General features: G+C 41.4%; 1 protein-coding gene across 1 annotated transcript in view; it reads right to left on the reverse strand.

Moving 5' to 3' along the window:
• Window positions 1-603: 603 nt before the first annotated feature.
• UNKL (unk like zinc finger) overlaps window positions 604-13,563 on the reverse strand; it is a gene marked incomplete at both ends in the record, with an annotated part of 43,097 nt that continues 30,137 nt past the window's right edge. Inside the window, 7 exons of the mRNA XM_084271133.1 lie at window positions 604-759; window positions 2,891-3,145; window positions 3,753-3,955; window positions 4,618-4,848; window positions 6,405-6,497; window positions 12,385-12,550; window positions 13,174-13,236. Of these exons, the coding sequence (XP_084127259.1) occupies window positions 604-759; window positions 2,891-3,145; window positions 3,753-3,955; window positions 4,618-4,848; window positions 6,405-6,497; window positions 12,385-12,550; window positions 13,174-13,236 (1,167 nt within the window). The remainder of the gene's footprint in view (window positions 760-2,890; window positions 3,146-3,752; window positions 3,956-4,617; window positions 4,849-6,404; window positions 6,498-12,384; window positions 12,551-13,173; window positions 13,237-13,563) is intronic.

Below are 13,563 nucleotides of genomic sequence, written 5' to 3' on the forward strand. Positions count from 1 at the left end.
AGATACGACCTAGAAAGCAGCTTGAAGCAATTTACAACATATCTTCTAACAAAACACAATAATTAAAAAGTGCTTTTATATTAATCAGAGTTTTCCAAACATCCAAGTAAACATAGTGTTAGACCGATTCCAAAATACTGGCTCTGGTGTTGCACACACAGCAGCCCTGGCAAAGTCTGGACTGCTGAGTGTGTAGTTACTGTACCTACGTATCCATCCTCTGTTAATGGAAGTAACAGGTATCAACACTTCATTCAGGCATTATGGTACGATTCATACAAAGTGATTACAGTGCAAATGAACCTAAGTAGCTTGTGCACTAGGAATGTGAGTGGAAGTCACAAAAGGCTGCAATGGGATTGGGGGAGGAGGGGGATGAAAGAACCTCAAGACTACAGAACCTCATCAAATGATGGAAGTCAGTATGTAAAGGTGAGCAAGCCCTACTCTCTATCTTAGAGCATCTAAGTCCCTCACATCAAAATGGAAATCAGTCTAGCACTATTCAGCGGATTAATCATGAGTGATATAATTCTGATACAAAATACAAGCCCATTAAAATTATTCAATTCATGAACATGATATGAGTACTAGGCCTCTATGTTACCACAGATTTTTTTTCTTCTTGCAGCAGGGACATTCTTCTTGTGCAGCTGCACAGCGATCACAGAGTACATAGTGTTGGCATGGATTCAGGATAATGCTACGGTCACCTTCCTGACATATGATACACTTCTTTGACTGAAGCTGAAAAATCACCTGTAAAAAGATGAGTGCACTCAGTAAAAACAATTCAAAAGTGTACATTTGTGTTCTAGCAGCTTTACAGCTCAGCTGGCACGAGTAAACTTCTAATTCAGCAGCACAAAGGGCGGTATCTTTGCACGACAGAGAGCTGAGGTCGTAAGATCAGGGCACATGTAACTTTTGAAGTAGCAGCTGGAGGAGCATTGGTGCTTTCAGAAAGGGAAGCATGTAGGGTTGAACCTCTGGGCCAAAATTTTCCTGCATAATTGGGATGAGTGATACAAATTAACAAAAGAGGAAATAAGCCTTTTTCATTGTCAAATACTCCTTCATTTTGCCGTTTCAAGCCCCTGTTACATTTTCTCATGCTGTTGGAGATGTTCACATTAAGGACAAAATGGAAGCATCCCAAGTGTGTGATACTTGAATAAGGCTGCTAACACAGACTTTGGGCAGGATGTTTACAACTGCAAACGTCTCCACACCATAAGCCTTATCAACCCCATAAAGAAACCGGAAAGCATTTGAAAGCCATGTTAACTTTTGAAGAGCAAGACATGGTTTGGACTAAGAGAAGCACCCAGAATGTGATGTGTGGCACTGCCTAAGACACAAACTTCCTCCTGGAAGGAAGAGATAGGTGAGAAAAGGCCACAGTGGTAAAGGAAACCTGAGAAACCGAGGAGCTGGAAAAGCTAGCAATAGTTCTGATCACTCCAGCCTGGCTGAGATGACTTCCATTCCAGGATGCAATGACTTTTTTGGGAAGAGGTCGCAAGACTCTTTTGCTCCTCTTTAAAATCTCTTAGGAGACAAACAACAGGGGTCCCTAATACAATCCAGAATCCTGTAAAGGATAACAGGAGCTTGGTAACTAGCTTGTTATGTCCTCATCCACCTACTTCACTAACAAAGACTTAAATTATCTTTTAAACTCTTCTAAGTGAGCCTGGCTTTTTTTTTTTTTTTTCCCCAAGGCTGTAGTTCATACTGATACAGATGGCACTGTACTGAACATTCTCTGAGACAGAGAAGACACTGCTGAACTCAAGCAGATACTACAGCATGGCAGACTGTCCCAGCAGTGAAAAGCTTCACTTGTCTGGACAGCCCCATCCCAGTCAAAACAACAAGAACTGATGTCATATATGGTGTCACTGCCCTTTGAGATTGCAGGGAGAAACAATGTGAAACCACATCATGCCCCACAAGGTTTGAAGTGTGGTGCCTGGTTTTGCCATGCCCTCAATCTGGCAGCAAAGAAACATCCTAAATTTTGGCCAAAAAAAGAGTCTGGATTTGAGAGGAAGTGAAATACAGCAATAGGCTGCTAAGGTGATTAAGGGCCTGAAACGTCTGACATTGAGGAGAGGCTGAAAGAGCTGGGACTGTTTAGCCTTGAGAACAGATGGCATCTTACACACCTATATAAATACCTGATGGGAGAGAGTAAAACAGATAGGGCCAGACTCTTCTTGCTGGTATCCAGTGAAAGAGGCGGCAACGGGCACAAATTAAAATCCAGAAAATTCCATGTAGGCATAAGAACACTTTCTTACTGTAAGGATGGTCAAACACTGGCAAAGATTGCCCACAGAAGTGGTGGATTCTCACCTCTTTGAGACACTCAAAACAATCAGGCGAGGCACTGAGCAACCTGCTTGAGTTGACCCTGTTCTGAGCGGGGGGTTGAACTGGATGATCTCCAGAGGTCCCTTCTAATAAGGATCCTATGCTCCAAGTCTGTACTGGCCTCTCTGACTATAAAAACTCCTAGCAGGGAACCTCATCACCTACTTTCTAAACAAGTGAAAAGCATGCAAATATTTCCATTTATTTAAGGCAACTATTTATACCTATTTAGGTAGTGCCCAAAATATTTGGGGTAAAAGCTGGTTTTAAATCTTATTCTAATCACCCCAAGAATTCTTGTGAATCACTTGTAATTTGAGCAGATAAAAGCCATAGATGAATCCATTAGGTTGAAAAACCTGAACTATCCCCTAATTCCAGAAAAGAAAGGCTTAACACAGAGAGCAATGTTGTTCTTTAAAATGAAACCTGGCATAAATTCATCACTGAAGGTTACTGAGCTGCCAGTTTTGGTTAGCCATAAATAGTTAATGCAGATGAAGAAACTCACCTCATCTATTGTTTCTAAATCCAAGTGCAGCTGACTTTGTAAGGAGCGAAGCTTTGGCAAGGGGATCTTATCCATGTCTCCGTAGTTCTTCACATAAGGTAACGCAGTCGATAGACAAGCAGCTAATTGTGCCTTCAGCCTTTTTAATTTATTTTCTACTTCCTCCTTCTTCTGAAGAGCAAGTTGTTTGTCTGCATCTGCGATGTTAGCACGCTCTTTGGCTTCTTGAGCCTCTTTCTGCCATGCATCACATGCCTGGGAGAAAGACATTTTCAGAATATAAAAAAAATACATTTTTAAAATTAACAACAGAAGAGCAAATTCAAAAGCCATCTAAGATGCAGGTAATCTTTAATTTTAGACATAACAAGGCATTTGCTGTCTATTTAATGCTTCTCCCACCTTACCCTACTTTCTAATTAACAACTCAGAACTGAGTTTCTTTGTCTTAATGCAATTTTAGGTATGTCACTGTTACTTGTCGGTAAACAGCCAGAAGCCTTTCTGGAGTTCTATAAATGGAATGCATTTTAAATGTTAAATTCATAATTTAATGTCAAGAGACATCAAAACTGATCAAAATTTAGTACAGCTACTTAGCTACTCCTTGTCACAGAGTGTCCCTGCCTAGAGAGGCAGATCAACTTTCAGAAAATGAATTGCCCTTTAAAAAGCCCAGTTTCCTTTATGCCACTAGCTCACTTTGAGGGTGGAAAAAACATTCCTTTGACAGACTGTTATAAAACTCTGGGTCCAAGGACAAGAAGATAGGCAAAAAGGAAAAGTGTAAGGAGTTGCTTATTTGTGAAAAAAGAAAAAAACAACCCAAACCCCAAATTACTATTACCATAAATTAGCATACCTGTTTTACTTGTTGCCAAGATTCCTCCCATTGCTTTAGTTTTCTCTTGGCATCATCAAGTTCCTGTCTAACTCGAGTCAGCTCGTTCCCACTGGTGCTGGAACTTACTGAGGGGGTAGTGCCACTGCTTAGTACTGGGGATGGACTAGGGGAGAAACTCCCAGTTACAAAGTCCCAGATGCTCCCTGTAACACCATTTAAGCCTGTGAAATGAAGGCAGAAAAAGAATCATCATTCCGCACATAGTGCTGCAAAAGGTTTCACATGCAGAACTGATGTGCCACATACACAAAATTTTTACTTTTATCAGCAAGACTCTTAATATTTCACTGCTTTCAGAAAAGTGCCAATTTCGACAAGGTGTACAGTGTTTACAGAAATGCAGGAGAGTTTCTTTCTAGCCACTTCTAATAAAACACAACAGAGTTCATAAAGAAGATGGAAGAGTGGGGAATTCATTTATATTCTAAAAGCTTTGCTCCTAGCAGCTCATGCAGCATTTTAATTCTTCCCCTTTCTCTGTTTTGTATTTTCCTTTAGCACAATGTGGCAGCTGAAATGCATTCCTGCTGCCTATATGCCAACTGCTGTGTTCCAGCCCTTTCACATGCCTGTAAATATCTCCTCTTCCAAGAATTTTTTCCCCCTTCACTAGGAACCAAAGTTGACTCCTTGAACTGTCTCCCACGTACCACTTATAACTCCATTATCTGTAGTGTTACCAGGAGTGTTTTCCATTCCAATAGCTGGGTTTTGTAGTCCAGGTTAAGTCATAGGGAACATGCAAAGTCTTGAACTGAACATTTCTGACCTGGCATTGAATTCCCTCCTGTCACACACAGAGCACAGCCTTCGACTTACTTACCTAAAGAGTTGTGAGAAGAGGCTGAGGTGCCTAACATACTATGTTCCGTCTTCAAAGGCTGAGGCTGCTGGTGGTGAGGAGCCGTAGTGGATGAAACCAAAGACTGAGACAGCGACTGTGAGAGAGAACTGAGTGGAGAGGTGGAGAGGGATGATGATGAATGTAACGACGAGGACCGGACAAGAGAGCCTGGAATATTGACAGGTGCTGAACTTCCCAGTAGCCTTTGACCTGTGTATGCATCAGGGGAAAAAAAACATTGAATTGTTCCAAATCAGTACACAGCTCTCTGCAAATATCTTCCTGAAGAATAATATAAAATGTAAATTACATTATATACTTGGTTCAGTAGCTTCTAAATGTCAATTGTACTTAACTCTCTGTGAAAAATGGGTTTGAAACAAAGGCAAAATTAGCAATACTTTAATAAAAAAAATAGCATTGTTCAGAAATTCCCCAAATGATTATAATAAAAAATAGGTATTAAAAAAAGGATGTTGAATCATGCAATTACTTAAATAAGTACAGATGCAGTGCATTTTCCTGGTCAGGAAACAATTCAATATTTACTGTGAGGATTTCACTCATAAATAAGTTTGTTTGAATAGCAACTAAAAATGACATCACCTTTTCTTTTAAAAATATAGCAGTCAAATGATTATATTTAAAGCAATGGTCATGATTCTAGTTTTTGGGTTTTGCTTAAAACAGGCATTTTCATTTGTTGATGTTCCCCCCCCCTCCTTTATCCTCCCTGCTGTCTCTTCCCAGCACTGCTCTCCTTTGCTGTGTGTTTCTCTCCCAGAAGAGGCCAAATGGCTGAATACTTCCCAAGAGACCTTCAGCTAAATTGCTCCTTCCAGGTTAGATTTATATAGAGATTATGTCCTTACCTTGCAAGGACTAGGGGCCTAAAGGTTGTGTTGTGGTTTAATCTCAGCCAGTAACTAAGCAGCACGCAGCTGCTCACTCACCCCTCCCACCTCCCAGGGAATGGGGAGGAGAATGGAAAAGAAAGCCTTGTGGGTTGAGATTAAGACAGTTTAATAGGGTAACAAAGGAAGCAGATAGTAATTATGATAATAATATTAATAAATGGATCCTTTGGTGTGTGTATAGACATACTTACACACACATGCAGGTGGTGCACGAATGCAATTGCTCACCACATGTGGAAGGAAAAAAAAAACCCAACCCAATGTCCAGTCTGTTTCCCAGCAGTGACCCCACCTCCCAGCTTGCTTCCCCAGGGACATTCCCCAGCATGATGTTCTGGGGCAGGGAATAGCCTTTTGGCCAGCCTGGGTCAAGTGTCCTGGCTGTGCTCTCCAGCTTCCTGGGCACCTGTCAAGGCCTGGGACTTGGTGTAAACACTACAACTACCTAGCAACAACTAAAACCAACTGTGTTATAAACATCATTCTCACCCTAAATCCAAAACACAGTGCTATGCCTGCTGCTGCTAGGAAGAAAATGAATGCTCTCTCAGCCAAAACCAGGGCAGGCTGCTAGGTCCTTCTCCTCAAGAACTGTCCCCACTCCCCCTCTCAGCAACCATCTAGCCATGGAGGTGTTTGTGGGTGCCCACAGCTGCCTGCTGCCAGACGTCTGCAGCACTCAACGTGCAGGCAAGCTCAGGCATGACACCTTCCTGCAAATGCATCTCAGTCCTTCCATCAGCTACTGTGCCCATGGGACCAAGTCATTAAGCACATTAAAATATTCTAAGAATGGTAAGAAAGAAAGGTATTTTAGATGAGTATAATTTTACAAACTGGACCTCTTACTTGCTAATCCAAGGTCACTGCCTTCTTGATCTTCTAATTCTCGATCTATAGATGCGACGTTCACATCATTAAAATGCAAATCTAAAGCAGAACCTGTGAAACAAAACATTGTATCATGAATTATCCTTAAATCATCCATAAAACTATCATGACAGCTGAAATGAGGAAACTTTATTTGATTATTTTTGTTAGTATTTCTATCACAGAACTCCTTCATACCTGGGTCATGATCTTAAGCATACTACAGACACACAGTGAAGGGTGTCCTCTGTTCTTTTCTAAAAGGGAAAACTTCCATATATAAGATAATACAGCTTTTCAAGCTGGTGGGTTGAACAGAAGATAATGGAGAGGTGGCTATGTGGATTTTCAGTAAGTCTGTATCACTTGTTGTGCTCAGACATACATCAACAGAGAAAGAGGAAAAATAAAATTTGGATAGCTATGTAAATATATGGGGTTTTCTTATTGAATAAAAGCAGGTATTACACCTGAAGAAAGAAAGGCACTGTAAATGCCCCTCACAACAGTCAGCCCCTGGGATATGTGAGTTACATATCAGGGCACAGAGATGTAAGGAATGTCAGAACAGTCAAATGAAAATGTGCAATATTTTAAAATAAAGTATCAGTATTCAATTTAGAGTCAACAGTTAGACTGTCTTTTATTTTAAGGCTTATGTTGGTCTGAGATTCCTCTGGACAATGCCAAGAACAAGATCTTGGCAGCATACGTCTTGCTATGCCCACTGCTTATAAAGTGTTGGAAGATAGATACTTTTTCCCTTCTTCCTCTTAACTATTTTCTGCACAGGAAGCAATGTACCTTACCTCTCTGCACCTATCTATACTTTAATTAATGCTGAACAACTGCAGAGTCAGGAAAGCAGGAGAGAAGTCTGCATAAACACTGATTTTACAAATAGGAAAGTGACTATCCCAGGCACTGTGGTCAGTGGTAGTGATCCCCTTTGTACAGAATGTTTAGATTTTATGGTGAAAATCATTATTAAAAAATTGGCACAAAGCCTAAATGAGTTGAAAAGGGGCAAACAGAAATAAAAGACACACTGTCTTGTGTAAGAGCTTCCAGAAGATCCAAAAGGGATCACCTGATCACTTTGGAATTGGACTGATTCCTCTCTCATAACCTACTCCTGAACAGTGGTCACTGTGAACTGCAGAACATCTTTGGCAAAGTACTAGACAGTGCTAAAAGTGCTACAAGTCAGAAACAAAAAGGACCATCTGGATCATTAATACAAGCTCAGTGCAGTGTTAATGTGTATAGGCACTCTCTACTGTTGACTATGCTATTTATTTCATAGACTCCAGGTCTCAGAGCTCCAGGTTACATATAAAGGGAGTGACTGACCCAGAAGCAGGATCCACAGAGCAGTGCTCAGCAGGAAACTGCCTAAGCTGTGCAGAACAGAAAACCAGCCAAGAGATGAAGTTCACATACTACACAATGATTCTCACAAGGATACCTGAGAGTTAAAAAGCTCTCTCTGAAGAGTTACTAGCTTGGGTCTCAAAAGCAACATGACTTTATTAGTAAGGAGCTGTGCCCAATCAATAATCCCTATCTTTCAGCAGTACTGACAAAGCAGCTTGGTGCCCTACAGTCAGAGGGAAGAAGCTCTCTGCATTGTCCCTTTGGCCTGAAGTTAGGTTCCCTAGCTTTTCAAAGTCTTCCAGCAAGAACCTCTTGGAGACAGGTGCCTAAGCCAGTCCTCCAGTAAGGAGGAGAGAGGTGCCCTTCTTCTATCTGACGACTCAAGGCTCAGAGTGGCCACAAATGCTTTGTGAAATCCAGGTTAAAAGTCCCTCTTTCATACCAGGTTCTGGATCTCCACTGCTTCACTGTGCCTTCCCTAGCTCTGCCTTTTAGGGTAAGGGCCTTTCATCTGTGACTGCAGCCTGCCTGTCTTGCCCTTTCACCCATGTGCTCTGGGAGTGCCTTCCAGAGTCTGGGGCAGTATGTTCCCTTTCTTGTTCTCATGCTCACCATCTTGTTACACTCACCATCTGGCAACTGCCAACCCTCACAGCACTGTTACATACAGTAGGTTTTCTGGGGAAGTGACTACCCCTGGTGTGAGATCCATGCTTCCTTTCTCATCTTCTCCAACTCCTGACTGTAGCTTTTGATTTAGAGGGACTAAACAATATCTATGGACACAGCTCAACAACCAACTAGCACACACCACCATCCACTGAACAAAGTGTGCTCTAATTAACACTAATTACATCATAAGCAGGAAGAGCCCATAAGGAGTTTGGGATGTTCTTGATAAAAACCCAGAGAGACCCAGTCCCTGCATTGGAAGGAATGCCCAAGAGAGGATGGTCACCTGCCCTGCCTGTCACTTCTCTTCCCACCCAGCTGCTGGGACAGTTTTCTTTCTCTTTCTCCTCTCTCTCTTTCTTTATGTTCCTATATTTATCTGGAAATAATTGTCCCCACAATGTGCCATCAGCTGTGCAACCCACTAATAATCAATCTTCACACATGTGAACCTGTCTCAACATCCTTTGTGCAATGGTGCCATGCACCCTTGAGTGCCACCTCTCATCACCATCCTGCAGAATGTGCTGGGAGAGATTTTCACCAGGTGAAGATGTTCTGCTTTCTTTGAAAAACCCCCAAAACCCAAAAAACCCCACATTGTCTCATAAGAGAGGCTTGAAAATCCCATCATTAGCACCATTGTTATGTTTAAACAGTTATTTTCAAGCTCCTGCAATACCCCACATCACCCAGATGTTATTAACATCTGAAGGTATTTGCATTCTCTGGCTCAATATGTTGCAACACAAGGATGACAAGCAGGAACGAAGCACAATGAGGCTGACATAAATCATCCTGCTCAAATAATAGATCAAATCTAAGCCTGCACCCTTACTCAATCACTAACCTGTCATGCTCTCCTCATGTGAGGCTCTAGCAAATTCTGCCCCACTCATTCACACAGAGGACTGCCATGTCTCCTTACTGTTTATTGTCTAGGTTTTTGGAAGCTCAACTTCTGATACCTTCCAGCTCTTTCAGATTCCACCTCACATGGTGGAAAGTCAGTGCAGTGTAGGGAGAGAAAACAGCATCTTGAGATCACAACATATATGGGAAGCAAATGGAAAGACACCAATTTTCCTTGAATGGCAAGCCTCCCAGACAGGCAGAATCCCCGTGCCTGAGTGTCCAACAGAAAGCAAGGGAAGCAAACAAAACATTCCTGGGGAGGCCACCAGAGCCTCACACACATTAGGGTGCAGTACCAGGCTGCAGATGCCCCCTAATGTTAAGGTCCCACCTTCTCCCTACTACCACTTCAATGCTACCCATTCCCTATTTATTCCTCTCCAATTTGTCTCCCTTGACATTTTGCTTATCTAATGTCTATTCTCTTAATTTTGTTTTTCAGGAGGACTTCAAACACCCTGCAGCTTTTATGTTTTCACATTATGCTGCTTTCTTTTACCAGAGCAAAACCAGACAACTCAACCAACCTCCCCCAAGCCCGACTCTGACAGGAGTAGACTGCAACAATACACCTTCCTCCACTCCCATACACTCCACTCAGTTTTCAACATATTGTCCAAGCCTCAATGTAAACACTAGATCTGCCTGGTGCAGATGCTTATTCCCAACTCCCCTGCACCCTTCTCTTCCCCAGATCTTGGGGGGCTATTAGTCAGGGAGCAGAGAGCACTTGGGGCTCCCTATGAGATCAAGGGCTACAGATCCCACTGTCTGACAAAGCTTCCTGCCCTTGCTAATGTAACTGTCCTGCATTTCCCCATATCCTTTATCCAAACTCATTCATCCTCTTTTCCCACAAAGACCTAGCCCCTTCCCTTGCTGCAGCTCTTTTGCTATCCTTTTTTTTTTTTTACATGATTCTTTAAGCCATCACTTCTTAAAACAATACTATTTATTTTCTGCTCTATTCAGGTTGCATACAACACTTTATTTTCCTGTATAGCCTCAAAACTGAACTCTGGAAAGAAGAATTTATATATATAAATATGTGAAATGAAAGGATTTTCAAAGGAAAAATACCAAAAGCTGAACAGTTATCATAAAGTATGCTAACTTACACATGCATGAGACATGTATTTTATGATTCATATTCTGTTAACAAGCATAGTATACTCAAAACTGTTTTAGAAAAGCATCTGTAGAGAGCAGAGGCATATTCTAACTCAGAAGAATCAAGAGTCTCTTCTGCTCAGTAATATAACCACACTGGGACATGGGAAACACTGCATATCACTGTTTAAATGACTTTGCAACATTTGTTCAGTATATCACGATTTAAAAATTATACTGAATTAGCAGCACATCCAGCATACAGAAATTAGACCCTGTTTTTTACTGCTGTATGAATAACTTGTTACAGCCAACTAGCCTCTACTTATTCCAGAAGAAATGTTTATCTTGACAAAAATGTGATTTCATTCCATGGTATTTCTTAAAATATTAACTGGGAGCCAATGAAATCATATCACTTGCAGAGAATAGAACCTAAAATTCTGCTCAATGCTGAAAACTAAAAATCAGTTAAAATTTATTTTCTGTTCTAACACACAAATCAGCAAAAAACCCTTTAAGGAAAACAAGCTACAGACTTGTGAGACTGCAGGAAAAGATCCATCATTCAATATTCTGCATAGATTTCTTTCCTGAAAGAATTAAAGGAGCGAACGCCTAACTTACCATGCTGAAGTGCTGACTCACTGTCTGCAGTCTCCTGGTCGCTGCTACACATCGATTTAAACACAGAAAGCTTCAAGTACACCAGCTAATCACAGCAACTCCCTCATCATGTGACTTATACCACAGAATGTGAAATAGAGCATCTTTCAAATCACATTCCCTGCCACAGCCTCCCGAATAAACCGCATTCACTGTACAAGTGCCACAGATTTCAATGAGCTGGTGGGTAACACTAAATTTAAGGGGAGCAGCTGATACACTTGATGGCAAGACTGCAGTTCAGGGGGATGTGAAAAGGCTGGAGGACAGGACTGGCAGAAACCTCATGAAATTCAACAAAGCCAAATTCAATGCTGCTGCACCTGGGACAGAATAATCCCTTGCTGGGGGGCAAATGATCAGAAGGCAGCACTGCAGAAGAAGAGTTCTGATGAATGACACATCCATGCTCTGTGGTGGTACAAGCTAACAGTGTTTTGGCCTGTATTAGTAAAGGTGTAGCCAGCAGGCCAGGGGAAGCCACTTTTCCTCTGGATCTAGCACCAGTGAGACTGCAGCAGGAGTACCACACCCAGTTGTGAATTCCCAGTGTCTAATTATTATGGAAATACTTATCTCCTCCTACCATTTTCCACACAGATATCCTAGCTGGTCAGAAGCATGGGAAAGGCTCTGGGTTAATGAACAGGAAATTTTGGAAGCAAGCATTTCCCATAATCTGCCCTGTGCAGCCAGAAAGCAAGGGCTCCTCCTGTCTGTGTCCCTTCAGATCTGGACAACACAGTGTGAAGATTTTGTCCATGAACATAAAGATACCCAGACTAGAGAACATGCATTCAGCCAAAGAAACCTCTCCCACTTTCATGTGAACATAGTAAGATCTGTAATTGCATCACTGTAATGGTAACATTAAAAAAACCCAGATTTAATCATCCCACCAACAAAAGTTGAGGAGACTCTACTGCTTCAAGCAATACAGTGAGTTCCATGATGAAGGTTTTATACATTTTTTAAATCACTGGCCAATACCAATGCCAAAATTCCATGTTAAGTGTCCTATTTGCTCATTCTTATGCTCACTTTGGAGACCTTGTGAAAAAATTTTACTCTGGGTAAAAAAATTCAGATATTGCTTTTAATTACATACAATAGAGCAGGCATGGACACCATCACTGCCTCTACCCAGAAGCTCTTTGAACCTACACAGCAAATAACACAACAAAACATGTACAACTGGAGATTAAATGTGCAGACTTACCTATTACTGATTCAACTGTGTTACTGCCAGAGTAGAAGGGGAGGGCTTTGGCACTGATAGCAGAGACAGTTGTAGGAGATGAACTATCTGATCCAACACTGGAGGCCAGGCTGGAAGTTATACTTGAAGCAAGTGGGTTAACTGCTGAGAAAACACTGAGATGGTTCTGTTAAAAAAACCCAAACAACATATGTATCAACACACAAACACACAGATGTATGGACAAACATCTAAAATAAACAGAAAGTATTTTTAAAAGTAGTTATTTTAATTCTTAGTGACTGAATCGAGCCACACATCCTCTCTTTGCCTTCTGTGTGCCAAGCAGTGATTTTGTGCAGTAGCTACTCTCCTGATTTCTACCACTACTACACAAAATTTCTATATCAAAGCTAGCTATAGTGGAAGAGTGCAGTTGAAAATGTCTGACAGCAACTGAAAACATCAGGGTGTTATCAGCACTACTTTCATTTTAACACCCAAACACAGCATTCCATCCCCTGCTACAAAAGAAGTGAACTCCATCCTGACTGAAACCAGGACACCCTATCATTGGAGAAACATGGTATCAAAGTCAACACAAGTAGGAGAGGCAATCTGGTTCCAAGGAGGGTAACTCCACAACCAGGTTCAGATGGAACCTCCTGTGTTTCAGTTTGTGCCTGCTGCCTCTTCTCCTGTCACCAGGCACAATTTTTCCTTAGACTATGCTGTAACATAATTAATTAATGCAGCATCAAAAATTATCACAAAGGCCAAAATATTTACAGCATTTAGCTTTTGCAATACCTGTTTATTGTCTTGTTCATTTATTTTCTGCTGATTCTCAGCTGGGAAATTTCGATGCTTTGCCTGAAAGAAGAAAAATTCCTTTAATGAACTTGATGAGTCGTTGCTGTAAATGGCATTACTGCTTTATGAAGGGTCAGTGACATCCCTGTAATGACATCTTCAACAGACTGACTTAATTTCCCTCACTGCAGTCCCATATGGAGAATTAAATTTTAATCACCATAGAGTAAACCAACATGGAAAAGGAACAGCAGTTGCAACTGTTCCCCTTACATGCATAACTGAGCACATGCAAGCTATTTCTGGTCCAAAAACTGAGTAGCCATGTTAGCATTTTGCTGTGGCAGAAACAACATGTCCCAAATGCTCACGAGCTGGGGGATAGTT

Source organism: Gallinula chloropus, assembly GCF_964237585.1.
Source record: "Gallinula chloropus genome assembly, chromosome: 15".
Taxonomy (NCBI): Eukaryota; Metazoa; Chordata; class Aves; order Gruiformes; family Rallidae; genus Gallinula; species Gallinula chloropus.